The sequence below is a fragment of the Diceros bicornis genome, chromosome 28 (assembly GCF_020826845.1).
Source record: "Diceros bicornis minor isolate mBicDic1 chromosome 28, mDicBic1.mat.cur, whole genome shotgun sequence".
NCBI lineage: Eukaryota > Metazoa > Chordata > Mammalia > Perissodactyla > Rhinocerotidae > Diceros > Diceros bicornis.
The window spans coordinates 36809932-36836832 of NC_080767.1; the positions used below are offsets into that span (position 1 = coordinate 36809932).

Genomic DNA, 26901 nt, shown 5'->3' on the forward strand with positions numbered 1-26901 from the left:
CTACCTGCGCTCGTCCCGGATTGGGCGCCGGCTTGGCCGGCTCGCAGGCTCCAGGGGCCCCGCTCTCTGATTCGCCGCTCGGGTCAGCCCCACGGCCTGCACGCTGAATGGCTGCGCCGCTACCTGTAGCGGCCTCCGATTGGGTGCGCGGCGCCTCCCCGGCGTGATAGGTCAGGACCACCGCCCCCCTGACTCCTCATTGGCTGCTCGGAGAAGCCCGGTCTCCGGGTAAGATGGCAGCGGACGGACAGTGCTCGCTCCCCGCTTCATGGCGGCCGGTGACCCTCACCCACGTCGAATATCCTGCAGGTAAAAGGCGGCCTCGGCTCCGAGGCCTCCTTCCCGGGGCCGGCCCCTCAGCCCCGGGCGCTCGGGCCCGCGCGAGCCCGCGGAGGGGCCGCCGGGGGACCGGGGTGGGAACTGTCAAATAGTGAGCCGTGGAGGGGCTCGGCCGGCGCGCGCGCCGCGCAGGCGCAGTAGCGCGGCGATGAGCTGGGCGAAATTGTGAGCGGCTCGCTCGCGCACTCTGCGGCTGCGCGGCCGGGGCGCTCCCCCGGGTCCCGGGGAGCGGGTGGGCTGCAGGGGGCCGGGGGTCTGTGTGAGGCGGGAAGGGTTCACTGGCCTGGACCTGGGCCCTTCTTCCCCGCCCTCCCCGGAGCCAAGGAGGCCAGCCTCCCTCCCTGGCGTGCAGGGAGTGCCTGTTTCCTTCAAACAGCACTTTGGGGCTGTCTGTAAGAGAAAGAGCTCCCCGTTGCTGGGAGTGTGCAAACCGAGGCCAGGCAGCTCTTCGTTGTTTGAGCACTTCTGGTGCTACGCCCTCAGCAGGGCATTGCTCCACGACAGTGGGGACCCGGTGAGGGGGCAGGCAGCCCCCGGGATCTTGACTTCTGGAGCTTCCCATCAGACGCATCTCTAGCAGCGCAGGGTTATCCAGCTGGGAGGTCCTTTAGCGACCTTTCTGGAGGCGGTCTAGTAGAGTGATGCAGAACTTGGGCCTTGGGGTCAGAGGCATCTGGGCTCACGATCAGGCTGAGGCCTTGTGCGGGTAGCTTCACCTCTCTGTGCTCCATTACTTCACCTCTAAAGTGGGCCTCATCGCAGTGCCTCCCTTCTGCTGTCGTGTGAGAATCTAGTAACAGGAAGCATGAGAAATGCTGAGTGCAGTGCATGGCAACAGTAAACATTTAATAAATAACTCAAGTTAATGTTATCCTACTCTCCCAGGATCCTCTAAAGCCCCCCCCCGACCCCCGCCTCCCGTAGGTTGGTTGGGTGTGGGGTGAGCCCCTCATTGAGTTGCTTTGGGAAGGGCCTGCTCATGCTGTGCTCATGGGCAGAGATGCAAAAATCTGGCCCTGCTGAGGACCCCAGGCAAGATGCCAGGGAACTTTATACTGGGAAACTGGGTGCTCTGGGTTATACTGGGGGTAGGCTTGCCCTGTCAGGTACTGGGCCCTACTTGCCTGCCTGCTCACCCGCCATTCATCCATCCATTCATTCAGCCAGTGTCCGCTGAGCACCTCCTGAGCACTAGAACCTGGACTGGCTCTCGGTTTAGAATGATGAACAGGCTGGTATGTCCCTGCAGTCCTGGACTGTGGGAAAAAACCCCACTTTACAGGAGGGAAACCGTGACCTGGAGACTGGAGGGACTTGGCTAAGGCCTCAGCGCCTTCATGACTCCATCCCACCCCCTGGGCCTCAGAGTGGCTTCTCTGAGTGCTCACAATCTAACAGGCAAGAAGAAGGAGCCTGGCACTTGTGAGCAGTGTGAGACAGACTGTGATGAGGGACCTTCGCAGGGACTGTGGGGGCCCGGAGGAGGGACCTGGCTGAGCCTGGGGGTATCTGGTGATGCCTGGCGCCCTGCTAACTCTTCTATGGCCCCCTGCGCTTCTCCTCCGTACCCTCATCACACTGATCCTTGCTTCCTTCATCCATTCACTTAGCATCGTTTCTGAGCTCTGCTGGGCTTGGGGGATTGAATGGGGTGTAAAGAGACCGCTGTCCCTGCTCTCAGGGAGCCTACCGTGTGGAGGGAGTAGCAGACACTGGCCCGATGTCTACACTAACAAGTGTGTTGTGAACAATGCCCGGTTACAGGTTCCCCCAGACGGAGAGCTCCGCAGTGGCAGGAGCCCATCTGTTTTTGCCACTCTGGTGGGTACTTAATTTATGTTGAGTTAACCCAGACAGCGTCCCAGGCGGAGGAAATGGTGTGTGCAAAGGTCCAGAAGTAGGACAGAGCACCATGTGTTTGGGGAACTTGAGTTCAGTCCCTGGAATTGGAGCAGAGAGTGGGAGGGAGGCAGGGCCGGGAGTGCAGGGCCTGATGAGCTGGGCTGAGGTGGGACTTATCCCAAGGGCAGAGGGAGCCACGGAGGGGCTTGGATCAGAGAGTGGCGAGGCCAGAGTCGCTGACAGCGTCTGCAGGAAGGCCCAAGGGTAGCGCCGGCTGTGGGACCGGTCATGGAGGTGGTCAAAGATTTGGGGGCACCAGCTACACCCTGTCCTTACGGCCCAATACCCCGGGCATCAGCTGGGCAGCTGAGAGACCCAGGATTGCAGGGCTGGAAGGCACCAGGCCGTTGTGTGGATGAGGAGACAGAGGCCCAGAAGAGGGAAGGGCCTCACCAGGGATCACCTCGCGGGCCTGTGGCAGCACCAGCACTTGGACCTAGGTTGCTGGCCTGTTCTCCCAGGCCAGCTCCACACCAGCCCTGCCCTGGGTGGGTGGGGGTAAGGCCAAGTGTGTGCCGATCTTTTCAGCCTGGAGTCTGGGCACCTCCCTGCTGCCTGCGTGAGGCCAGGCGGGTGTCGTGGGCCATTTCCCACGCTGGGTCCTCCCAGCCTCTGGGTGAGCAGAGCCCCCAACATGGAAGTGTCCTGGGTGCCAGGGACTGAGCTGGGTGTCAGCCAGGCCCTGTCTCATCCGAGCTCACACAGCCTTAGCGGGTGGGCATCGTATCCGCGTTTCACAGGTGAGAGAGCTGAGGCACAGAGGTAAATTCCTGGCCTGAGGCCCAGGAATTGAACCATGCCCTCTGACCCCAGCGTGGCCAGGTAGCTGCCCTGTCTCGGATGGTGGGGGTGGCCTTGGACTCGGTGTCACCTTGCCCTTGGGCAAAGGGGAAAGTGGCTCTTGTCTCTGGGCTTCAATGTCCTCATCTCTCAGAAGGGCTGGTGGTCCTCACACTGCCTCCCTCCCAGGCCTGTTAGGAGGGGAAATTTCTTGCCCGTAGGGAGGTGGGAGAAGTGGGGATGGCACCAGAAGGCCATATTGGGCTATGCAGTGTCCTCCTTTCCCCTGGCCTTGGTCCCCATCAGAGTCTGCAGTGTAAACCCAAGTCCGTGTGGAGTCCAGAGAATCCCAGGTTCCCCTGGAGGTCGGGGCGGGGCTGGGATGGCCTCAGCACAGCACTGCGGTCCAGAGGCACCCATGTGCCCGCCAGTCTGCCTCCTGGTGCAGGGTTCAGACCAAGCCAGGATCCAACTCCTGCTCTGGCGGGGTGATGGGTATAGTACCAGGCCACAGACTTGGATTTTAGTCCAGATCCCACCTTCTTCTGGCTTGGTGACTTTGGGCAAGACATACAACCCCTGTGGGACTCGGTTTCTTCATCTACAGAATGGGAACGGTGAAGGCACCTGCTTTAAACGCGTGATCTGTGAACTTCAGTGCTCAGTAGACAGACACCGGCACATTGTGCCCGTGACTGAGTTGCTCCGCCAGCTGGTCGATGAGGCTCCCGCAGCTGCTTGGCCCCGCACCCGGTCCTGCTGGGGCCTCCTTCCTGGCTCAGGCCCCTCTGCTGATGCCCGTGCCCCATCCTCGTCCTGTTCTGTCTCGCCCAGGTGATCTCTCTGGCCACCTCCTTGCCTACCTGAGCCTCAGCCCTGTATTTGTCATCGTTGGTTTTGTGACCCTCATCATATTCAAGCGGGAGCTGCACACCGTGAGTGGATCTGTCTCCACCCGCCCCTCCACTGCTCCCCAGTGCCCCCAGCCCAGGGAGGAGGGGCCGCACCATTTCATCCCGGGTGCTTTGCCTTCCCTTCCTTGCTTCCACCTTTCTTGGGGTGTGGGGAGCCTCGTGGATGCTTCCACATTGTTTACCAGTTGGGTGGGGAGGTTCAGGCGGAGGCTACCGTCTTTGGGGCTGGACAGTGGCCAGCGGGCACTCAGAGTCCCAGCTGACCATGCATCTTCCTGGCAGATCTCGTTCCTCGGGGGTCTGGCACTGAACGAGGGGGTCAACTGGCTGATTAAACACGTCGTCCAGGAGCCACGGCCCTGTGGAGGTAGGGCCCAGGCGGCAGGGGCCTGGAGGTCCCCAGGTCGGGGCTTCACTGGGAGGCCTGCGTCCTACCATGGCGCCCTGTTCCCCTCTCTTTCCCAGGCCCCCACACGGCACTGGGCACCAAGTACGGGATGCCCTCCAGCCATTCGCAGTTCATGTGGTTCTTCTCCGTCTATTCCTTCCTTTTCCTGTACTTAAGGTGAGCTTCTCTCCCGCCTGGGGTGGTCCTGCACTGGCCCCTGCACTGCCAGGGACTCACTGCCAGCCTTCTGGATGCCTCTCTGGGCTTGGCCTCTGTGGGGGTGGGAGGAGCTGCAGCCAAGGCAGAAGGTGCTCAGGGAGCTTTTGGATGGGGCCAAGGGCTATTTGGGAGGCCTGGGCTCCAGGCTCTGGGCTGAGGCTCTCTGACAGGCCTGTTTTCCCAGAATGCACCAAACGAACAACGCCAGGTTCCTGGACTTGCTATGGAGGCATGTGCTCTCCTTGGGTCTCCTCACCGCGGCCTTTCTAGTCTCCTACAGCAGGTATGGAGGGAGGGAGAGCCCCCACCCCACACCTGCTCCCTGGGGTCTCACTGGATTCTTGGTCCCTGTTGGACCCCATTGTGGACCCGTGTCCCAGAGGCTGGAGGGTGGGGCTGGAAGGGGTCCCAGGCCTCTAGTTTTAAAGGGGTGGGGCTCCCGTTGCCCCTTCTAGCCCAGTCCTTGCTCTCTCCTCCCGGCTGAGCCCAGTGTTCCGAGGACACCTCCACACACCAGCCACCTGTTCCCAGCACCCTGGAGGAGCCCCTTGTGGAGTTCCAGGGCTGGACAGAAGGGAGCAAATCCCACCCTAGCCATCCCTTCACTTCTAGAATCAGGGGAGCCCCAGTGGGGTCCAAGCCCCTGCCTCCTTCTGGAAGTAGATGTGAGGCTGTGTGCTCCCAGGAGCCTGTCCTGTCTGTGTGTGTCAGCTGTGTGTGCACAGGTCCCTGAGAAGCTGGCGCTTGGGTGTGGGGATCGTGCAGGCCTGCCCTGGCTGGCTCTCACGAGCGTCCCTCTGTCTTCGGCCCAGGGTCTACCTGCTGTACCACACCTGGAGCCAGGTGCTCTATGGGGGCGTCGCAGGAAGCCTCATGGCCATCGCCTGGTTTGTCTTCACGCAGGAGGTCCTCACCCCCCTGTTCCCCAAGATAGCAGCCTGGTAACTGCCTCCTGTCCCTGTTGCTGCCCCTCCCGCCTTCCTGGGCACTGTGGTCTCTGCCCCTCCTGCGGATGGAGCCGTCAGTGGGAGGACCCAGGTGTCTTGACCCCAGCCTCGGTCTCGCTGGGAGGACCCTAGCGTCTAGGCCTCTGGTGGGCATAAGGATACTGGCCTCGCTTGCCTGACTTCCACCTCCCACAGGGGTGCCATCCCAGGCCCAGAAGCCAAGGTGTCATCCTCTGTCCTTGCCTCAGCTCTCAGGGCCTTAGAAAGCAACCTGAGTCCTCCGGGGCTGAGTGTACTGTGTGGCAGTGCCCCTGCCTGAGTGTCACACAGGTGGCACATCTGGATCTCCCAGTGGCTCTGGGGTCTAGGGCCAGGCAGAGACTCTCTGAGCGGTGGGGGAGGGTGCAGCACTGGCCCCAGCACTGGTGGAAGAGTCTGGCTGGTGACAGGCTCATGTCCTGATGTGGCCCTGGCTTTCTGGGTGTCTGTCTCTCCAGGCCTATCTCTGAGTTCTTCCTAATTCGAGACACGAGCCTCATTCCCAACGTACTCTGGTTTGAGTACACAGTAACCCGGGCAGAAGCCAGGTGAGTTAAGGGGATAGCAGTCACTGGGTCCTGGCTCAGTAGGGCTCAGCCCCAGGGCAGCTGCTGCCTAAGCCGCCTGCCTAAGCACTGTTCTTGCACTACCTCATTGAATCACCCCCTAGGTCCCATTTTACAGATGAGGAAACTGAGGCTCAGGCGAGGAGGAGTCACTTGACTGAGGACTTGCAGATTGTGGGTTGGGGAGCTAGGCTGTGACCTAGGCTGTCTGGTCCAGAACCAGAGAGCGGGCAGCCCAGATTCCTGGGGCGCCTGTGTGAGGGCTCCCCTTGGGGCTATTTAGTCCAGACACTTTCCTAGAGATGGGTAAACCGAGGCAGTGGGTCAGGGGCTGCCTGTGGCTGCACAGCAAGTGGGGGCAGAGGTGGGCTTTGGAGCTCCTGACTTGGATCTCCCCCTCCACTTACCCCAAATCCGGGGTGGGTTGCCTCCCTAGTTCAGAGAGGGAGCTGAGGTGACGTCAGGCTCCAAAGCAGGCGTGGGAGGTTTCCCAGGAGCTGGTGAGAGGAACGGGGGATAGGGGGGGATGGCGGAGCGTCGCAGCAGCTGGGAAATGTGTCTAGTCCATCATGGTCCACATTATCCTAACGAGTTTAAGGGTGAAGTCCCGGATCCGTGAGGAAAGGGGATTTGAGGGCGTTAGGGCAGGCAATCCCATTATTGGTGGAAAGGCCCTAGCTGGCCCAGGCCGAGCTCTCCACCAGGCCCCGCCTCCCCCCACCTGGCTGGCTGCCACAGTCTCTGTGCGCACCTGCTCTGTGCCCGGCGGTGTGCTGGGGGTAGGCACAGAGACAGACAGCCACAGCGGGCAGGGGGACACAAAAGAGGCACCTACCTGTGTGATCAGTGCCCCAGGCTCGAGAGCTCGTGACAGGAACCTGAATGTGGGGGTGAGGTGGTCGGGCCTGCTGCCCTGGGGAGACAGACCTGAGTGAGGAGAAAGACCAGGCCTGTTGAAGTTGGGGTTTGGCCAGGAGAGGGCCCTCAGCAGAGGGAACAGCATATGCAGAGCTGAGGTGGGAGGAAACTTGGCGAGTCCACCAGACAGACAGACAGGCTGGTGTGGCTGGAGCCCAGGGAGCAAGGGGAGTGGGGGACAAGGCTGGGGCTGCATCGTGCAGGTCCTATGGGCACAGTTAGGCTTGTGGATTCTAACTGGGACCCTAGATAAGCCCCATTCTCCTTTCTGAGCCTCAGCCAGCCCCTCTAGACAATGGGGTGATTATCCCTGCTTCCCTCAGGTTCCTGGGCCCATCATGGATGTAGCCACACCCCCAAACCAGGTATTCTGATCCCCTCTATAACCTCCCTCAGTCATTCTCCTACCTTTGCTTACATACATCCCAGATGGAGAACTCACTACTTTCTTGTCTGTTTTTGGTAATAACAGAACCCTGCTTGTGTTGGCTTCTCTGTAAAGGGGAACTCCCCATCATTCGTTGGAATCCAGCCGGGGCCCTCTTGTTCTCGCATCCTGGCTCGCACTCCTGCCCCAGTCTCTTGGCTCTGTTCCTGGACGCCAGGGCTTAGAAACCTGTGATACAGGCCCAGCCAGAGAGATTGACCCTGTCTAGATCCCAAGTCCCAAGTCCCGAGTCCAGGGCAGGAGCTCTGATTGGCCCAGCTCGAGTCAGTCACTGGGGCTCCTGGGGGTGGGCATTCACCCATCTCGAAGGGACTGTGGATTGGGAGGGACAGGTGAGAGGGCAGGTCACTGAATGCCAGGAGGCCCTTCATTTGACCCCTGGGCATTCTCACATCTAACCCCCACGCCCATTTTGCAGGAACAGACAACGCAAACTGGGGACGAAACTGCAGTGACCGGTGAGTGTGGCTGAGTCCAGCCTGCAGATCTGGCCTGCACGATGCCTTGCAGGATGGACGGAATGACAGACAGACGGACGAAGCAGAGACCTCTACAGACCCAAGTCACCAAGTGGAGCCTTTTTTTTCCTTATTTTAATTTTAATGAACAAGGTGGACCAAAAGGCCGAGCCAGCCCCTCAACCAGGACCCTGGAGGGCCTGCTGCCAGGGGGCCACACGGCCAGAGAGCCTCGCTGTGCTGCTGCCAGCCCCCGTCGGGCGGAAAGTGCCCTTAGCATGGGCACTGGGGTGTGGGGTAGAGGAGGAGGGCTTGCACTTCTGGTCTCGGGGCCAGGAAATCCAGGTGGCGTGAAAAATACTATTTATTTTTTGGTTTTGTCAAAGGCAGACGGGATTTTGGAGATGGGGCCAGAAGAGCCTGCTCTGGTGGCTGCCCTGCGTACGGAGGAGTCCGGGTCAGCTTCCCAGGCTCTGTGCCCTGAGCCTGGGGGCAGGCTGCCTCTCCCTGGGCTGGAGAAGTGGCCTGGGGGCCCAGGAGGAGGGGAGCAGCCCCGTGCCCTCCCTGCCACCATTGCCATTCCAGAACTCGTTCAGTGTTTCCTTGTCTGGGGGCCAGGGCCCAGAGAGAGCACGCATCTGGTGGCTGCTATCATTGCGTTCTACCCCGTATCAACCCTACACCACAAGGGCTTTTTCTGGTCCCCTGGCCCCGAGACAATGGTCCCTTTCTGACAAAAGAGCCTGCACATGTGGGTGAGCAAACCCAAGCTGTTTACAGCTCTTTTGCCCTGCCATCCAGTAGCAGTTAGTCTTCATCTCCACTCGAACAAAACGCAAAGAACCAGGAGCCGGCTGAGAGGAGTGGGGCAGTGGGTGCCTGACGTCCCCACCCTTCCCTTCCCTCTGTGTGCTCTGAACATTCCTTGTCCTTCCTGACCTCCTTCCAAGATGCTGGGAACCTGCTCGGGGTCACCCTTGAGTCTAGGGTGTGGGCTCACAGATTCCCGCTGTCCAGCTTGGAGGACACCTCTTCCTAAAGGGACCTGATCTCTAAGTTGCTCTGAAATGGAGTTGTGGAGAGGAGATGCTTCCAGACTCTCGGAAGTTGCTAGAACTGAACCAGGCTGCTTGGGTCCTGTGTTCGAATTCCTCTCCTCCCCCACCTTTTTCTTTGTGGAGGTTCCTAATCTGCTGCTGAAGCACAATATTTTGGTGCTTTCTTTTCTCATTTGTTAAAGACAGTGTCCAAAAGCCATTCCAGATGCCAGGACCAGGGGCCTATTTCTGGGGAAGGTTGGTCAGTCCCCACATTTTCCTCCTCTTCCTTTCTTATTTTTATTTTTTACTTTTTGCCTGAAACAAGCCAGGTGTGAGGTGATTTAAGAAAAATCAATGAAATTGTTTACTATTGTTTTAAAATAAAATCTTGAACTCTGGCGGCTTGAGCGCATGTTGACTGAGCTCATGGGAGGAGGCTGGGGGTAGTTGTGGGGACATGTGACCTTCAGGGGCAAGGATATGGTAAAGACCATAAAATCATGAGCATCTCCAAGACATCCAGTCCCTTCCAGCCCCCAGAGCTGGGGTTTGAATGGCCTCTGCGACATTTCCCTCCAGAGTCTGAGGACCTCACTGCCATTCAGTCAGGATGGTCCCCCGTTTTCAGTCCAGTCTGGCTCTCCGTGTGGTCCTGGCTGGCTCTGCCCTCAGTGAGCCTCGTTCCTCCTCCATGTGACAGCCCTTGAGGACAGGGGACAGCCTCTGCCAGGATGAACACCTCCACTCCTTGTTTAACTCAGTGTTACTTGAGCACATGGACAGGTGAGTATCTTGCTTTGGAAGAAGAAACTGCAAACTGAGCCAGGTTTTTGGAGGCCTTGTTGGAGCAAGATGATAAGTGAAACCCAACAGCTGGCCTGAGGCGGGGAGTCTGATCCTTGATGCATTAAACAGATGCAGAGCACTGCACTCGCAGGGTGAGGGCGAACCCCAAGTGATCCCGTCCTCACCTGCTTGCAGGCTGGGTGTGGGTCCTGCACGGACCCCCGAACCTCAACATTCATTTAAGGCGGCTGCACTCCAGGTGTGGGGCAGAAACGAACCCATCTCTGGAGGAGGGAACCTTCAGCCTAGACTTCAGTTATTTGTATAAATAGTTTTTAAATGACAGTGAACAAAATAGAAACACAGATGGCCGGGTACAAAAGGAAAGGATGGCGTGACTGAGAACCAGCGGGAGACAGATAATAGAAACAGACCCCCAGATGCCTCAGATCCTGGAATGATCAGGCACAGGCTGTACATTATTTTACTGTTTTAAAGAAATAAAAGACAAACTTGACCATTTCTGTAGAGAACAGGAAACTTTAAAGTGAGCCCTGGCGTATTTTACAGTGAATCAAAACTGAAAAATACAATGGCTGAAAAACAAGGGCTCAGTAGGGAGGTCTGACGGCAGACTCAACACAGCCCATGAGGAAAACTGGAGGATAGGTCAGAAGAATCCAGAACACCTCAAGGAGGGAGGGTGGGAAGGGGCTGTCTGGTGAGCCCTGGGGTGTTCTGAGTCCCAGCTGAGCTCGTGGCCTTCACTCCCGTGGGCACCCACCTGCACACCCCACCCCCTGCCTTGCACTCTTGGAGAACTGACAAGCTCCCCCACTTGTGAGTAATCCAACCCAGCCTTTCCCATTCAGTCAGTCACCAAGTCTCCTTCACTCCAACTCACAAGTGTCTTTGAAATACTTTCCTCCACCTCTCGGGCCACTGTGGGTCCAGGTCCCACCTGTCACTGCCTCAAGGCAGCCAAGCCTCCCTACAGGTTTCCGTCATCTCCAGCCCTGTCAGGCCCCCTTCCAACCATTCCTCAGCATCTTCCTAAAACACCCTCCTCCGTGTCTCAGGATAAAGCCCAGGTCTTTAATGTGGCCCTTGTCTGGGGCTCTGCTCCAGGCCTGCCCTTGATTCCCACCACTGCACTTTTCCAATGAAGACAGCCAAGATCAAGTTCATGCCAACGCAGACAGACACACTGTAGGAGATCGAGGTAAAAGCCAAGTAATTTTTTTTTTTTCCCTTTTTCTCCCCACAGGCCCAGTAGATAGTTGTATGTCATAGTTGCACATCCTTCTAGTTGCTGTATGTGGGACGCCGCCTCAGTGTGGCCTGACAGCGATGCGTCAGTGCGCGCCCGGGATCCGAACCTGGGCCGCCAGTAGCAGAGCGCGTGCACTTAACTGCTAAGCCACGGGGCCGGCCCCCCAAGTAATCTTTAATTCATTAATTTTATTACATTCTCAACTTTCAAATGATGTGTTGCACAAAATATATTAATTTAGAACAGTTCTTTTCCACCACATTTTGCAAAAAAAAAAATCAAATCAGTTCTTCGTCTGTGTCTGGGCATCAGGGTCTGGCTGCCCCGGGACCACCTCTGGGTCAGCTGACCGGATTCTCCTGGGTCCACTCACTGAGCAGTCTGAGAGACAGCAGCACCTTCTGGGTTGCATGGGCGATGCTGTCACTGGAAATTTTATCTGAAGCCCCAAGTGCCCACTGGCATAACGTTCAGGCAGTTGGATTTTAAAAATCGATGGTGTAGTAGTGTGTGACCCCAATGCCTCTCTCCTGTGTGTTCAGAGACCTTGAAAGCTCTTGCTTGTCCTGCACCCACTGTTGCAAAGTGTGAGAACACAGGTCACACCCTCGGGAATACTGACTTAATCTTTACTGTTTCTTTGCCTTTTTTCCCCCACCTGTTCCACCAGGGGCCCTCTAAGCAATCCATCTAACACTGATCGGGGTTGTGTACGTGCTAAATGTGTCTTCCCCAAACAGTACTGAGCAGCTCTAAAGAAGTGAGTGAGTCTCCATATTATGAAACCTGTAACAACTCCAATGCAAGGAGATGCTCTCACTTCTGAAAGGTAATTTTTTGGGGAAAAAATCCTGCTTTGTATTCAGACCCAGAGGGTTCTCAGAACTTGAGTTTGGAGAGTCCTGGGTGTCTGCCCACGTGGCGTGCTGGCTTGGATCCCTCTCAACTCCTGCTGTGGGCCCTGCTCCTGGGACTCCCAGGAGCCCCCAGAGGGAGCAGCACACCTCCACTGCACAGATGAGGAGACCCAGGCTGGGGGACACCAGGGGCCAGCCTAAGCTGAGCAAAGCCTGCGTGCTGTCACGGTAGAATTCTCTTCCAGGTCCTCCTGCTCACGGCCCCTGAACGGGCACTCGCATCCTTCTTGCTCTGGCCTCACCCCACCCTGCTGGCCTTGCTGGGGTCCCGAGGATCTGCCAGGCCTAGGACAACACCCACTTCCCCCATTGTCTGGGCTCCACTTCTTGTTGCCTGGGACTTTGGGCAAGTGGCATGCCCTCTTGGAGCCTCAGTTTCCTCATCTGAAAAACGGAGAAAACCACTAGACCCTCTCTACATGACCGCCGCAGGTCAGCCAGGCCTGAAGCACCTCACTCACAGGCGACCTTTCCCACCCTTATCACCTTGGCATCTGCTCTTGGGTTTCACCTGTGCCTTCCTTAGGGCCAGAGCATCCCTCTGAGGGAGACTGTTTTCTCTACAACAGCCCAGTACACTTTGGCAGGACACCCTGCCTCTGCCAGGTGCATGGGGCTGGGGGCAGATACAGGGTTCTGGTCAGGTGGCCACATGGCCACATAGGCAGTGGCGAGGGCTGGGAGTGAGAGTGCCCGCTTGGCCACCACTCCTGCTGGGCTCAGTGCGGGGCAGCAGGATGAGGCCTCGGGCCCTGGGTATCCGCCAGACTCCAGTTCACCAGACCCGACGCTACAGGGCCCCACAGACCCCTGGGGGAGTTGTCCCCACCCACAGCCCATGGGACTGGAGACGCCCGAGTCACGGGTAGGAGGGAGTTGTCTGTGAACACAGCCCTGGGTCCGGGGCCATTCTGGCCCAGAGACCTGAGGTCGGAGCTGGCCCCTTGCTCCCTGACCCAAGCCTGAGGGCCCTTCCTCTTGGCTCCTCTGGGAGCCCTTGGGCCCACCGGCTGCTTGGACACCAGCTCCCAGATGCAGGGAAAGCTGGAAGGCCAGGCTTCTGCCCCCACCCTGCCCCCTCCTCGGCTGAAACACCTCTTCACCAAAAAATGTCCCCTTTATTAATTACCTCACATGTCACTATGGTACAAGCCGGCACGTGGGTCAGGGATCGAGCTGAGTGAGAGCAAGCGAGCTGGGGCTCGTGAGCCACGTTATCCAAAAAAGCATGGCAGCCACGCGGGAGAGGGCGCCGTGGCGCAGGGCGGGCCGAGGTGAGGCCCTGGCCACCCCTTCACCAGCACCCCTCACAGCCTGGCCTCTCAGCCTCGGCGGGCCTGGAGCCCCCAGCTCCAGATAATCCTGTCTCCAGGTCCTTTGAGAGCCTGGGGATGGGGGAACAGACCCCAGCGTGCAGATGGCAGGGACTGGGCAGAGCTGAGCTAGCGAACAAAGGACCTCCCAGTGTCCCACCCGGACAAGGGATGGGCTCAGCTGGTTCCTTTCCCTGGAGGAGGCCTCGAAAGGTGATATGCCGGGTGCCTGGCCCTACGTCCTGCTCAGCCTCTGAACTCAGCCCCGGACTCGGCCCTGGCAGGTGCTGGGGATGATCCACGGAAGGCACTTGGCTCCAGCCTGCAGGCCCCGCCGGGGGTTGCTGTCTCTGGTTCAGTCAGATCTGCGGGGCCCGGGGGAGAGGGAACAAAGGAGTGCAGCCCTGGGGGCGGCCCACCCCAAGGTGGCTTGGCTGTGGCATTGTGGGCCCGAGCCTGGGAGGCTCAGAGCTTGGCCCGGGGGTGGCTCTGCAGCAGAGCACGCATGTCGAGGAGCGCCTTCTCCAGGTAGTGCGCCAGGCGGACGGCATTGGTCTCCGCACAGCTGTTGTAGGCCGACACGGAGAAGTTGATGTGGGCCTCCATGGGGTTGTAGCAGACACCATAGCCGTCGGGGACCACGGGCCCAAACAACATGACACAGTCTGTCTTGGCGGGGACCTGGGGATGGCACAGGACCGAGGCTCTTGTCCCTCCCCTCCCCTCCAGCCCCATGGGAGCACCAGCCTGCCTTTCCACGTCTCTGCTCCCACTGTGCTCTGCCTGAGATGCCCTTTCCTCTCTGCCAGCAGACGGGTTACTCCCTCTCATCCTTTAGGGGGCAGTTCTGGTGTCACCCCTCCACGGAGCCCTCCTCGACATTCTGGGGAGGGCTTGAACTGCTCCCTCCTTGGGGCTTCCCTGAGCCCCCAGCATGTCCCAGGGGGCCATCACTGCCTCAGTCCCCGTGCTTCCTGCTAGACCATGAGCCCCTGGGGGCAGGAATGGTGGTCTGTCCCTGCTCTATCCCGTGCCCAGCACAGGCTGGCATGGATCAGACGTTCCTTTGTGTCTGACTAGTGAATGAATGAAGCAGATTCTTCCAGGGGGGCCCTGACTTCCCCTCAGCCTGCCTGAGCTGCAGTGAAGCCCCCGACCCCAGCTCCTCTGCAGAATCAGCTGCTTCTCATGGGCCTGTGGTGGCCCGGGTGCCCACGTCGCCACCAAGGTCTGCCCACATTCTGGACTTGGGCTCCATCACTACAGCCTTTGTCCAGCTCTAGCTCCAGTGGGCTCTGTTCCAGCCCACCCCAGGCCCCTGGGGCAGGGGCAGAGGCCCGGAGGGCAGGAATGCCCAGATGGCCCTGGGGCAATGGCCCACCTGGCTGGTGGAGAGGTTGAAGTGCATGGCGATGGCGTAGGAGGTGTCCATGAAGATGTCTGGCATGCTCACCAGGTCCTCAATGGCCTGCAGCTTCAGGCCCAGGAGGTGCCGGTCGAAGGCCTCCCCACGGATGGCCTGCGGGAGGGGGAGCTGTCAGGAGCGTGGCTGCAGGCCCACAGGGCACCGCCGTCCTCCTCAGAAGCCGTGGCAGCGACACCTCTTCCATTTGCTGGCCCCTTGGACCCCTGAGACCAGAGCATCCAGGCAGGAGAGCCCTCACTTCACAGACGGGGAAACTGAGGCCCAGGGAGGCAGGACAGTTCAAGAGTTAAGAGCACAGGCCTGCAGCTGGGTGGCCTGGCTCCGTCCTGGCTGTGGGACCTTCGCAGGTCACTTATATCTTGGAGCCTCAGTGTCTCCTCTGTAAAATGGGGGCCGTCACTGAACTCCCCTCACAGGACGTCTGCACGTAACATGGGCAGAGTCTGGCACACACAGGCGCTCGGAGCCTGAGCCGGATGGGAACCCAGACCTCGACCCTCTTGACTGCAGCCCAAGCTGTCAGAGGGCGGGAACCCTGCTGTCTGCCAGACCGTGCGCACCCTCATCCTCTTGGGCTCCAGGCCTCAGGGAGAGCACGACACAAGACCCAGAGGCTAAGCCAGGACCAGGGCAGTCACTGGGCTCAGCCTTGGTTTCTCCAACTAAGAAATGGGGACATTCAGCCTTGCTCTGGGTGCACCAAAGCTCAGGGGAGGGGCAGTTGATGCTAAGAGCAGCTATTTGCTGCAGGAATGGACAGATGGATGGACAGACAGGTGGGAAATGCCACAGGTCAAGCAAGTAGGGACAGAAGGGACTCACTCACCCGGTCAGTGTAGGCTCGGTGGGCCTGCACGGCCTTCCGCAGCAGCTCCACCTTCTGGTGCTCCTAGGGGGTCCGGGTAAGAGGGAGTTCAAGTCCCTTCCTTGTTCCTGCCACCCACCTCAGTAGCCCACTCCCCACCCAGCACTAGATTCTGAGCTCCTTGAGAGCAGGAACTGGAACTGACATCTCTCTAGTGAGTCCCCAGCCCAGGCCTGACATAGTGCAGATGCTTGCTGCTGATGAGTGAATGAATGAATAGTTCCTTTTTCTCTTTGGCTGCCAGGAAGCTCAGGGCTAAATTCATGGCTCCATCTTCTGTTGGATTCCCCTCGCCCAACACAGGGCTGGAATACAGTAGGTGCTCAATCCAGGTGTGTTGATAGAATGAACAAGAAGGGAGATGGCTCAAGCCCAGCTCACCTACCCTCACCCTGGACCTCTCACCGTCACATTGGAGTCATCCATGGCTTTGACGAAGTTCAGTGAGTCGATGGAGGCTGAGCGGATGGTGTCAGTGCGGCCCAGATGAAACATGCGCAGGGAGGCGCTTTCATACGTGGCACACGCCTGCCCGTAGATCCTGGGAGGGGGGAAGATGGGGTTAAGCACACCCCTGGCAGGTTGCCCCCACCTCTGCCCCCAGGGCTCACCCCTCCTTCGTGGGCGGGTGCGGCGGGTGCACCTGTAGTAGGCCAGCTGTAGTGCCATCTGGATGAAGGCGTCTGGGCTCAGCTTCTCCGACTTGGGGAAGTCTTTCCCAAAGTGATGGAAGAACATCATAGTGATGTCCAGGTCCTGGATCATGCTGGGGGGGACGTGGGCAGGTGAGGAGCGGGTTCCTGGTGGCCCCTGTCAATCCCAGGGAGGGCCCAAGAGCACTCTCAGAACCAGCCAGGTCGAATGGTAGACCTGGAGCAGAAGCCCGGCAGCTCTGCCGCCCAGCGCCCGGCACTCACATGCTGAGGTTCTGCTTGGCCTTCTCGATGTCGCTCTTGATCTCAGGGGTGATGTTGAACCGCAGCTTCTTGGGCATGGGCAGGGGTACCATGGGCGACCGCACGAGCTCAGGCTTCTTCCTGCATGAGACAGGGGGCATCAGGCTCATGCTGGTGCCTCGGGAGCCTGGTCCACCCCTGGGATGAGGGTGGGGAGGACGGGTCCCTGAAGCTGGAGGGGGCCAGCCCCAGGAGACTCTTCGGTTTGCTTTTCTGAAAACTGTTTCACTCCGTGGCCAAACAGAAGATGCCTAGAGAGGGGAACAGACTTGTCCAAGGTCATGGAGCTGGGAAGTTTCCGAGGCAGAATTCCAACCCTGGTCTGAGCAACTCTAAAACCTATGCCCTCTTCTGGCTTCCTTTGAAGAAACAGATTCCCAGGCATAAGGGAGAAGCCAGTCTGCCACCTGTGTGTCACCTGTCACTGGAGCTGGGGGCTGGGTGGAGGCTGGGGGAACCACACTCACGTGAATTCGATGACGTGGTCCACAAGGGCGATGATGGGGGGCCCCTCCGCTGTTGCGTGCTCGTAAACGAGCCCACAGGAGCCATCCTCTGCCACGATGAACTGTGGAGGAAATTGGGCACCCGTCAACCAGGTCCCTGGAGCCACTCTCCGGTTGGGTCCCACCAGAGAGGGGAGGGCCTCTCTGAAGCCATCTCAGGGGTTGTGCTGTTATGAATAACTGTTATGAATAACAGCTAACACTCATCAGGGACCCATCCCAGGCCACACCAAGCATGCCCCGTGCTCATACACCTCATTGAGTCCCTGCAACTACCGTACCGGGGAGTCCTGCCACCCCCCCCATTTTACAGGTGCAGAGAGGGAAAGTCATGGCCGAGATGGTGCCTCTTTGCCCGGCCCCGCACCCCAGGCTCTCTCTGACGTGCTGAAGGGGTGTGTTGGGGGTGACAGCAGTTTCTGGGCCAGGCCCAGTAATGACGGGCTGACTGGCCGGTCATTACAACCGCGTCCGCCGGCTGGCTTCCCACCAGCTTTACAAGCTGGGAGGCTGGGACGCCCAGGCGACGGGCAGGAAGTCCCGAGGCTGCAGGGGGCCAAGTTTGGGTGTGTGTCTGGCGTGGGAGTATGGCCCTGCCGGGTCCTCGCCTGCAGCGTCTTGTCGAACCAGCGGTTGCCACTGTTGAGCTTGCTGCCCCCGCCGTGGAGCATCTGGCCGGCCACGTGGCTGCGGTACACGTCTTCCGAGACCCGAGGCACGGGCGCGTCCAGGCACACGGTGAAGATGCTCTTCTGGATGGAGCGCACCGAGTCCCGGTTCACCTTGTCTGTGGAGACGCGGTGGGGGAGGCACAAGATGGGGGTGTCAGGCCTGCGGAGGCCTCCAGAACATTCACCAAGTGCTGGGAGCTGGCTTCAGAGCTGAACACTCGCCCGGGCCCTGCAGCCCCACAGCACCCCATGAGGCAGGGCCCAACACCTGACCCACTTTAGAAATGAGGAAACAGAAGCCCGGGGTCACCGGAGAGCCAGTGCGGCAGACAGGGATCCAACACAGCGGTCTGACTCCGGGGATGACACCCTTGACCGACAAAGGATGTGGGGGGAATGTGGAGGTGGAGCTGGGCTCCTCAGCCAGAGGACTGGACTTGCATTGCAACTTGCTACTTAACAGAGGGAAACTAACTTAACGCAGCTGAGCTGAGTCTCCTCAGCTGTGAGATGGGGCCAGCAGCACCCACCCCAAGTGGAGAGGACTCAGGGCCTGGTGTGGGCAGGGGCCGGGATGTGGGCCTCCCCTCACTCCCGGGGGCACCTCTGATGAGGGTGTTGTACGCCTTGGCCCAGGAGTTGCGGTGGTTGGAGGTGAGGATGCCCACAGGCTCTTTGTTGGTCTGCAGTGACGAGTTCCAGATCTTCTCGAGCTGCGTGAAGATCTGATCCGAGGTCAGGGGCGTCCCATCGCTGTGGTACACATCCAACTCAAAAAACTGTCGGGCACAGGCAGGTGGAGAGGAGGGGGCTGCTGGGGTCTCAGACTGGCAGCAGTCACCTCCCACCCCAGCCTCCTCCTGGCCTCGGCGGCCCCGAGGTCAAGCCAGCGCCATCCCAGGCCCAGCTGAGGGGACGGGGTCAAGCCAAAGGTGAGACAGGGGAGGAGATCTTTGCATTGCTTTCCCCAGGCTGGGCAGGCCCACAGCTCCTCCTGGCCTCCCTCAGGCAGGGGCCTAGCCGGGCACCCAGTGGAGATGCCCAGGGCACGCCTGTTCCCGGGGGCACACAGGCATGTGAGCTGGGGAAGCTGACTTTTGGCCTTGCCCCTCCCCCCGTGTAGCAGTGTGGGGGCTGAGGCCACGGGGGCCCACCCACTTGGTAGTTGTGCACCACGGTGATGTGCATGGGCGGCTTCTTAGTCTTGCTGAAGTTGGTGACCGAGTCCTGCTTGGGGCCCGGCAAGCGGCAGGAGGACAGGATCTGATAGTACTGGTTCATGCACAGCGGCTTCCCCCCGAGGTACTCCACGGGCAGGGTCTCGCTGTGGGGGCAGAGGGATGGTAAGCGGGGAGGAGGGCAGGACCAACGGGGAGCTGCTGGGCATGGCTGGGGGCTGGGCCAGGCTTAGTGGAGGCTCACACAGCAGCATCGGGCCCCTCGTGTCCCTACTCCCACTCAGCATGAGCAGGGGGTCTGACAGAGCTGGGCTGGGGTCAGGAGGCCTGCATTCCACCCTGGATGGGCCCTGCTTGTGAGTCACCCTGGAAACTTCCTTCCCCTCTCTGTGCTTCAGTTTGCCATGGAAGACACGCAGCTGCGAGTGAACTTCCGAGGTCCTCCTTGGCTGGGATGCCAATTCCAGGGGTCTCTCCGATAATGTCACCAGGAAGAGGTCCCAGCAGCTGGAGCAGAGGCCCGAGGTGTCCCAATCCCCACGCTCTGTCTCCCCAACCCCAACAGAGGCCGGACCAACAGGAAGTGAAAGGGACTGAGCTCTGGGCCTGCCCAGCACCCAGGCTGACGTGCGGGGCCAGGGCTTGGGGTCGGGCTGCCCCAGGCTGGAGTGGCTGTAGTAATTAGGTAGGCGGGGCAGGGGCGGGACAGGGCTGCTCACTTGTCAATCATGGCCTTGAAATCCAACACACCCTCGATCAATTTGGCAGCGAACCTGGAGGGACCAATTAGAGATCAGAAGCTGTGTGAACACCCCAACAGAGGGGGGGGTCCCTGGGTCAAAGACCCCTGCTGGGTGAAGGGAGAGGCCTGGTCGAGGAGGTGATCAATCGCTTCACTCCTCACTCACTGTCTGCAGAAAGCCAGAGGCAGTTCAAGCACAGGACCCGTGTTCAAGTCCCAGCTCACCCTTCTGAGCCTGCCTTCTTATAATTTCTCGAGGAAAGGCTGTTGTGAGGGTTCAGGGAGATGCTCTTGGCCAAGCATCTGACAGGACTTAGGTGCTAATAAATGGCAGCATGATTATGGCCAGATTATGGGTCAGTGCTGGCTGATTCCACCCACAAAGGGCCTGAGGCCCTGACCCATATAGCCTGGAGTCTGGAAGGTCACCCTGCTCTGAAGCATCAGTGATGGAGGGACCTGGGACCTTGGGGCAAGGGAGTGTGAATGGGAGGGCAGTGGCTTGAGGTGTTCCCTTTGCTAGGTCCCTTCCTGTTTCTGGGCCTCTGTGTCCTCCAGGCCACCTCCCTCAAGCTGGCCTTCCTCCCTGGACTGTCTGGGCCACACCAACCACGCCCAATGCCTGGGGCTGCCCCTGGCCCCCAACATGGGGACCAGGAGCTAGAGTTCCCGAGCCTGAATCGCCCCTTCCTGGGGAGCCCTGGTCCCTTTAAGAGAAGCAGGTGGTGGCCATGAGTGGCTGCTCCTTGGGCAGGAGATCCCTGCCACTGGTATTTTTATCCTAGGTAGGACTGGAACAGAGGCCAGGGCAAGTGACACGACCGAATGTGGAAAAGGGGACTGTGTACAAAGGTCACTCCTGTGGCCAGCTAAGGAGAGAGAGAAGGAGGGGTGAAGAGCCAGAAGTGGGGTGAGGGGTAGCTTCAGGTTTAGGGGGAGGCAAGGGACTCAGGCCACAGTTTGGTGGTTAACAGTTATGAAGCTCTGGAGCTGAGAAGACCTTGCTTCCCGTTCCGGATCGGCCAATCCTGAACAGTGATCTTGAGCAGGTCCCTTCACTGCTCTGAGCCTCAGTTTCCCCATCTGTATAATCGGGATGATGCTCCCTACTTCACGAGGCTATTTGTGGGGATGGAAGATAATGAACAGGGCTGGGGCCCCTCCAGTCTCGTGGGGGAAGTGGACTGCAAGGCCCTGGAAACGCCTAGAGCCCTGCTCCTCCTCCTCTGGGCCTGCCCCAGCCTCAGCCGCTCACCGGAGCTGTCCCTGCAGATCCACAAAGTCCTGCTTGGGCAGCACGACACCAGGGCTGGAGTGGATGACCAGGGGCTGGCGGTACTGGAGGTAGGCCGTCTTGAGCCACCACTCGGACAGCTGGAGGAAGGACCAGAGTCTGTGAGGACGGGTGGGCAGGGACCTGGAGCCCCATCCCTACTAGAGCCAGAGGATCTGGCTGGGCCCCCTCGATCCCCTCTATGGGGGGCAGATTCTCAGGGTGAATGCTCAGATCTAGAACCCCCACTCCCTTAAACCCACCAGCAGCATCCCATCATCTTCCCCTTAGTGTGAGCCAATCAGCATTAGCAAGAGAAATCAGACGACACTGCCAAGCAAAGAAAGCGAGAGAAAAAGTGCTCTCAGGAAAGCAGGAATGTGGATTCTTTTTCTTTATCTTATAAATCTTTGGTCAATGATTTCACTACTTTTAGAAATAAAAATGTACTCCTGATAGATAGAAAGGCAAAAAAGAGAAAGATACATAAAAAGAAAGTTTTTGCCCGTCCCAGGTGGGCATCCTCCCGGGAGGCAGGAGCCCAGGGTTCAGTGCGGCCCTCAGGACCCTGGTCCTCTGTGGCCTCAGTTTTGTGGGTGTGGGAGTGGGGAGTGGACACCCACTTGGATCTCAAGGCCAGGGCGACCTGGAGGAAGCTCACTGTGAGGATAAGTCATCGCACTAGTGATAAGATGTGGGTCACCCACTCTGTAGCTCCACCCGGCGGTGTGTCCTTTGCCCGGGGTGGGGCTGTTTCTGTCAGGTGAGCAGTGTCTCTCTGGTGACCAGCCATGGACATGCTGTTAAAGCCTCCTGTCTTGGGGCTGTGCGGACTCCCAGGTCTCACCCTTGAGCCTTCCGTGCTGACTGCAACATCCCCCTCACCGCACCCCCCAAGTACACGGCCAGTATGCCTCTCCGGCAGGTCCCTCAACCCATGGAGACCGGGCCCCCACTGTGCTTCCTCACCCCATCTCAAACAGCAGTGGGACGCGCCTCTTCACCACACAGATTCCCCTTGGGGAACTGCTGGCCTGTGGCACCAGGCCACTAGCCTTGGGCCTTTGGCAAGAGGCGAGGGAAGGCTACGTGCCCAGGTTGCACAGCAGGCCAGTGAGCCTGAGGACATGGCCCCTGATCAGCCAGACCCTCCTGTGTAGCTTGGGGCCTCCGAGAGCCGCTGTGTGGCTCTGGGCTTTCAATCTACCTCCCTGGGCCTCAGTTTCCTCCCCTTGGGGACAGCTGGGCTGCTCTTTAGCCAGGAGCCCCCTCACCAGGGATCTCAGATCCTCTGGCCAGAGCTTGGGAAACAAAGGGAGACCCTGCAGACATGGGCATTCCCCCAGTGAGAATCTGGTGGGCAGTGGCAGAGCCCCTTAAGGGGCCCTGTGAGTAGAGAGAGGGTGCCCCCACCCCTTTAGCCAGAAGCTTCTGTTTGAAGAAAGAGTTCCAGGCTAAACAAAGTTGGAAAACTGCTGGATCCCAGACTCTCTAAGCACCTTCTGGGGCCAGCAGCCTGATTCTGGAGCTCAGTACATGTCGCCCACCAGTCACTGACTCTCCGTCCTCTGTGCAGCCCCCACTGTGCCACCTGCTCCCCTCATACCACCTCCCACTTTATAGGGCCAGAACCCAGCTCCGGGTCTCTCCCGCACACCTGCTTCTCCCCCAGTCAGCCCCATCTTGGCAAATCGCCCTCTCCCTTCCCCCAGTGCCGTTAAGTTAGGCCAGGACTGCCCCTCCCCAGCCCCCATCAGCAAGTGTCATTGGTGCCGCCTCCAAAACATATCCTGGCCCGAATGCCCTTCCACCCTCTCCCTGCCAGCACCTCCCTCGGGTGATGGCACCTGCCTCCCACCAGCCTCCCACCCCACTCTCGCTTCCCTCCCAGCAGCCAGGGCCATCCTTTGTCACTTTGTGTTGAGGTATGAGACTCATACAGAAAAGTGCATGGAGCATCAGTGTAGACATATTTTCACAAGCTGCACACACCCGCGTGACAGATTGAGACACAGAACCAGGGTTATCCATCATCAACAACACAAATCCCCTGCCCGAGCATCGACTGAGTCCTTGCTCACTCAGCACCCTGCCTCGTGCCAGGCACACAGTAAGTGCTCAAGAAACTCTGGCACAAATGAAGGCACCAGAACAGCAGGTATTGGAAAATTCTCTGTATGCAGCCAGCAACAGGCCATGGGGGCATGCTCACAACCACCCAGAGCATCCGGGTCCCCTGTTCCCCCCACCCTCCGTGAGGATTTGGGGGACCCGTGGAGCCTCCCTTCTTACCCAGTTCTCCGTCTTCCTGGCCCTGCGCTCCAGCCCCTTCTGCAGGCGCTCCCCTACGCCCCCGGAGGTCTGAAACTCCTCCACCAGCTGCCTGGTCTGGGCCCACTCCTCCTCGCTCACGATGGGCTGCAGCGCCTTGAGGTAGTGGTCCAGGGACTGCCGGAGCGGGGGCACGGGCAGCCGGGGCAGCGAGTCCTGGTGTGCCTTGAAGCGGCCGGAGACCTTCGTCAAGGAGGAGGGCTTGAGGAAGCCCAGGGGCTTCACCTGCAGACAGAACATCCTGCTCATTCTCTTCCGGCTCTGGGGCCATCCCAAAGCTGCAGTCCTGGCACTTATGTGCCCATCCGTGGGGGCAGGGACAGCCTCTTGGGTGGTGCCCGCCCTGGCTTTCCAGCCCAGAAGCTGTGGTTGTCTCCGCCTCTCAGGAGCCTGGAGACACAGGTGGGGATGGGCGGGGGGGGGGGGGGAGCGTGGCCACCGATCTTGGCAGGGCTCAGGGAAACCAAGTCAGGACGAATGGCACCTGTTGTGGGTGGCACAGGTGAGGGACCATCCTGGGATGAGGATCCAGCGGGGGGTGAAGTGACTGCTCCCTCCCAGAGGTCCCCACCTCCTTTTCTCCCACCGTTGCCAGGTTGAGAAAGCAGGGGGAAGAAGAGAAAATCAGAGGCAGCCAGATGACGACAGCACCTTTGGGCGAGGGCGAGGCCTTGGACTTTCTCCTGTCTGTGGGTGGGGGCAGGGGTGGCATGGGGGCAGGGGTGGCATGGGGGCAGCGATGCGGCAAGAGAGAGCTGAGTGGCCTGGCAAGGAGGGTGAGAGGTGGCAGAGGGAGACAGGGTGACAGGGTGCCCTGGGGCGGGCAGAAAGAGAGATGGGAGGGTCTAAGGCTGCTGGCAGCAGTGGGCAGGCAAGCTGCAGGGGTTCCGTTCCATACCTGCTCCTTCTGCTGCCCGTCCTCCATGGCAGGACTGAGGTTCTGAGCCCTGTCTGTCTGCCTGGGGCTGGATCTCTAAGCCTAACTGTGCTACCAAGTGGGCGAGCAGAACCTAGCAAGACACAGCCACTTGCCCCGGCTGGAAAGAGAAGACAAGAGTCCAGATTCAGGGGGAGGCAGAGGTGGCAGTGGCGACTGGCTGTCGTGGCTATGGTGGCATCTGGGGTCGTGGCAGTGGCAGGAGCAGTTGCTCCACCTGTCCCGGCTTCCACAAGTGGAGGAATCGGGAGTAGGTGAGAGGACTGGCGGTGGGCACTGGAGTGGGTGGAGACCTGGAAAACTTTCTTCTCTGGATGGGCCCAGCACCAGGGAGACAAGCCCAGAGGTATTAAAAAATCCACCTGTTGAAATGTGCAGAGATCTGTTTGATGTGGGAAAACTTGGCTGGGGAGAGAAACTGCCTGGCTGCTGGGGTTAAACCACAACCCTGAAATCAGTCCTGAAAATTGGGGTTGGTGCAAGGGAGTAGACACTGGAAAGGCCATAAGTGCACAGCGGCTGCTAAGAGCCCTGTGCATCCCCCATATCCCTCCCGCACTCTTGGGGGCCCTTCTAGGCTACCCTCCACCAAAGACTGGTTCTCTCGAACTATGGCTTATTCAGCTGGGGGCTAAGAGTGGAGGACTTTGGGCATTAAAAATAAACCAAAGGTCGCGCACTCTGATTCAGCGGCCCAGGGTTCATAGGTTCGGATCCCAGGTGCGGACCTACACACTGCTTGTCAAGCCATGCTATGGTGGTGTCCCATATAAAGTAGAGGAAGATAGGCATAGATGTTAGCCCAGGGCCAGTCTTCCTCAGCAAAAAAGAGGAGGATTGGCAACAGATGTTAACTCAGGGCTGATCTGCCTTACACACACGCACACAAAAATAAATAAATAAATAAGCCAAAGGATGTTGGCTTTGGGATTGGGCTAGATTTGAGTCACCAGACCCAGGGCATTCTGGCCAAGTCTCTCTTTGCCTCAGTTTCCCTGGCAGTAAAGTGATCAGGCCAGCCCTGGCGGTCTAGTGGTTAAGATTCGGTGTTCTTGGGCCGGCCCCGTGGCTTAGCAGTTAGGTGCGCACGCTCCCCTGCTGGCGGCCCGGGTTCGGATCCGGGGCGTGCACCGACGCGCCGCTTCTCCAGCCATGCTGAGGCCACGTTCCACATATAACAACTAGAAGGACGTGCAACTATGACACACAACTATCTACTGGGGCTTTGGGGGAAAATAAATAAATAAATAAATAAAATTAAAAAAGATTCGGTGTTCTTGACCCCGGGTTCGTTTCCCGGTCAGGGAACCACCCCACCCGTCTGTCGGTTGTTATCTTGTGGTGGCTGCGTGTTGCTGTGATGCTGAAAGCTATGCTGCCGGTATTTCAAATACCAGCAGGGTCACCCATGGTGGACCAGTTTCAGCAGAGCTTCCAGACTAAGACAGACTAGGAAGAAGGACCTGTCTATCCACTGCCGAAAAACTGGCCATGCAAACCCTATGAATAGTAGTGGAACATTGACATAGTGCCAGAAGGTGAGAGGATGGCGCAAAAAGGCTGGGCAGCATAGCACTCTGCTGTTCTCAGGGTCACTAGGAGTTGGAATTGACTTGACGGCATTAACAACAAAGAAAGTGATCAGGCCACCCAGCAAGTCCTGGATGATGACCTAGAGGCTGTCTGTGGGATGGGGGACACAGCTCAGGTGGCAATGGCAAGGGTGGGATGGAGCCTTAGGGTCCTGGAAGACCTGGAAGAGCCTCTCTCACAGCGGCCAGCAGATGGGTATCCTCAGCCCTCTGGGCCTGGAACATTCTTCTTGGCACAGGGGGCAATACGAACAGATATGCTTGGAGTAGAGAGGAAAGGAATCCAAATCAGGATAGCAGCCCCGCTTCCTCCAGGCTGCCCTCTGAGGAGGAGTGGGGGCTGGATGTGGACAGGTTGGGGGAGAGACTGGTGGAGAGGGAGGGCATGGAGCTGCCACCTGCTGCCTCCTGCTAGTTCTGAGGACTTTCTGAGCAGCCCAGCTTGATGCCTCCACGTGAGTTTCTCTGGCCACACACAGTTGCCCAGGGGCCATTTGATAAGCCCAAGGAGGCTGACCAGCTGGATGGGGTTGGAGAAGTGGCTCAGGCTGAGCGTGCGAAGGGTGTGTGAGTCGGAGAATAACCGTGAGGGAGGCACTCCCTGTCTCTCAGCTCCCTGGCTCCGGGTCTAAGGGTGCTGCCTGAAGCCAAGGTGCTCTCTTTTCCGGGTCCTTGGAATTTAGCGCCATTGGCCGTGGGTTCCATCCAGCCTCTGACCTTGAGCCCCAATCTCTTCCCCTGCCAAACGGGGGAAGCCCACCAGTCGACTCCGCCCCCGCACCTGCAGGCGGGGCTGGACGGCAGCTGCCCGGCCGCGTCGCCTCGATGGCAGCTGCGTGGCTGGCCCGGCCCGCGACCCGCCCGCCCCGTCCAGGGCCCGCCAGGCCGGGCTCCCGGCCGCACTCACCACGGTCCTAGCTGCGAAGGCCAACATCCCTGCGGCCCGCCTGCGGACACACGGTCCGCTCCGCCCCCCGCGCCGGACAAAGTCCGCGCCTCCGCCGCCGCCGTCGGTGGGTCCCCCCTAGAGCTTCCGGGCCAAGATCGCCGAGTCACCGCCGCCACCCAGGAGACGCGGCCCCGCGCCCACCCTCGGGGCAGGGCGGGCGGCGGGCTGGGCGCCCCGGGAGGAGGACGCTCGGGGCGGGGCCTCCGCGGGCAGCGAACCCCGGCGGCC

General features: G+C 59.4%; 2 protein-coding genes across 3 annotated transcripts; one reads left to right on the top strand and one right to left on the bottom strand.

Moving 5' to 3' along the window:
* The first annotated feature begins 206 nt into the window (after nt 1–206).
* On the top strand, nt 207–9356 carry DOLPP1 (dolichyldiphosphatase 1). Its single transcript, XM_058524254.1, has 8 exons — nt 207–309; nt 3856–3956; nt 4218–4302; nt 4401–4500; nt 4727–4825; nt 5355–5483; nt 5987–6076; nt 7879–9356. The coding sequence occupies exons 1-8, from the start codon at nt 234–236 to the stop codon at nt 7913–7915; spliced, it is 717 nt and encodes a 238-aa protein (XP_058380237.1). The 5' UTR covers nt 207–233; the 3' UTR covers nt 7916–9356.
* Nucleotides 9357–13224: 3868 nt separating this feature from the next.
* CRAT (carnitine O-acetyltransferase) lies at nt 13225–26814 on the bottom strand. Of its 2 annotated transcripts, XM_058524253.1 has the most exons (15): nt 26632–26814; nt 24094–24232; nt 23157–23420; nt 20847–20965; nt 19569–19622; nt 18830–18995; nt 18276–18450; nt 17609–17787; nt 16962–17062; nt 16456–16575; nt 16182–16304; nt 15944–16079; nt 15500–15562; nt 14629–14766; nt 13225–13928 (listed from the first exon to the last, which is right to left on the bottom strand). In XM_058524253.1, the coding sequence occupies exons 2-15, from the start codon at nt 24118–24120 to the stop codon at nt 13713–13715; spliced, it is 1881 nt and encodes a 626-aa protein (XP_058380236.1). In that variant the 5' UTR covers nt 24121–24232; nt 26632–26814; the 3' UTR covers nt 13225–13712. The 2 variants fall into 2 exon arrangements, with proteins under 2 accessions (XP_058380236.1, XP_058380235.1); XM_058524252.1 differs by lacking the exon at nt 24094–24232.
* Between the last annotated feature and the right edge of the window lie 87 nt (nt 26815–26901).

What these genes read in the sequence shown, in the direction of transcription:
- DOLPP1 (XM_058524254.1), top strand. Translation starts at nt 234, where the DNA reads ATGGCAGCGGACGGACAGTGCTCGCTCCCCGCTTCATGGCGGCCGGTG. An exon ending in TCAAGCGGGAGCTGCACACC is followed by an intron (nt 3,957 to 4,217) that starts GTGAGTGGATCT and finishes TCTTCCTGGCAG; the next exon opens with ATCTCGTTCCTCGGGGGTCT. An exon ending in GGAGCCACGGCCCTGTGGAG is followed by an intron (nt 4,303 to 4,400) that starts GTAGGGCCCAGG and finishes TCTCTTTCCCAG; the next exon opens with GCCCCCACACGGCACTGGGC.
- CRAT (XM_058524252.1), bottom strand. Translation starts at nt 26,658, where the DNA reads ATGTTGGCCTTCGCAGCTAGGACCGTG. An exon ending in TTCAAGGCCATGATTGACAA is followed by an intron (nt 18,996 to 19,568) that starts GTGAGCAGCCCT and finishes CTGCCCCCACAG; the next exon opens with CGAGACCCTGCCCGTGGAGT. An exon ending in CCGTGGTGCACAACTACCAA is followed by an intron (nt 18,451 to 18,829) that starts GTGGGTGGGCCC and finishes TGTGCCCGACAG; the next exon opens with TTTTTTGAGTTGGATGTGTA.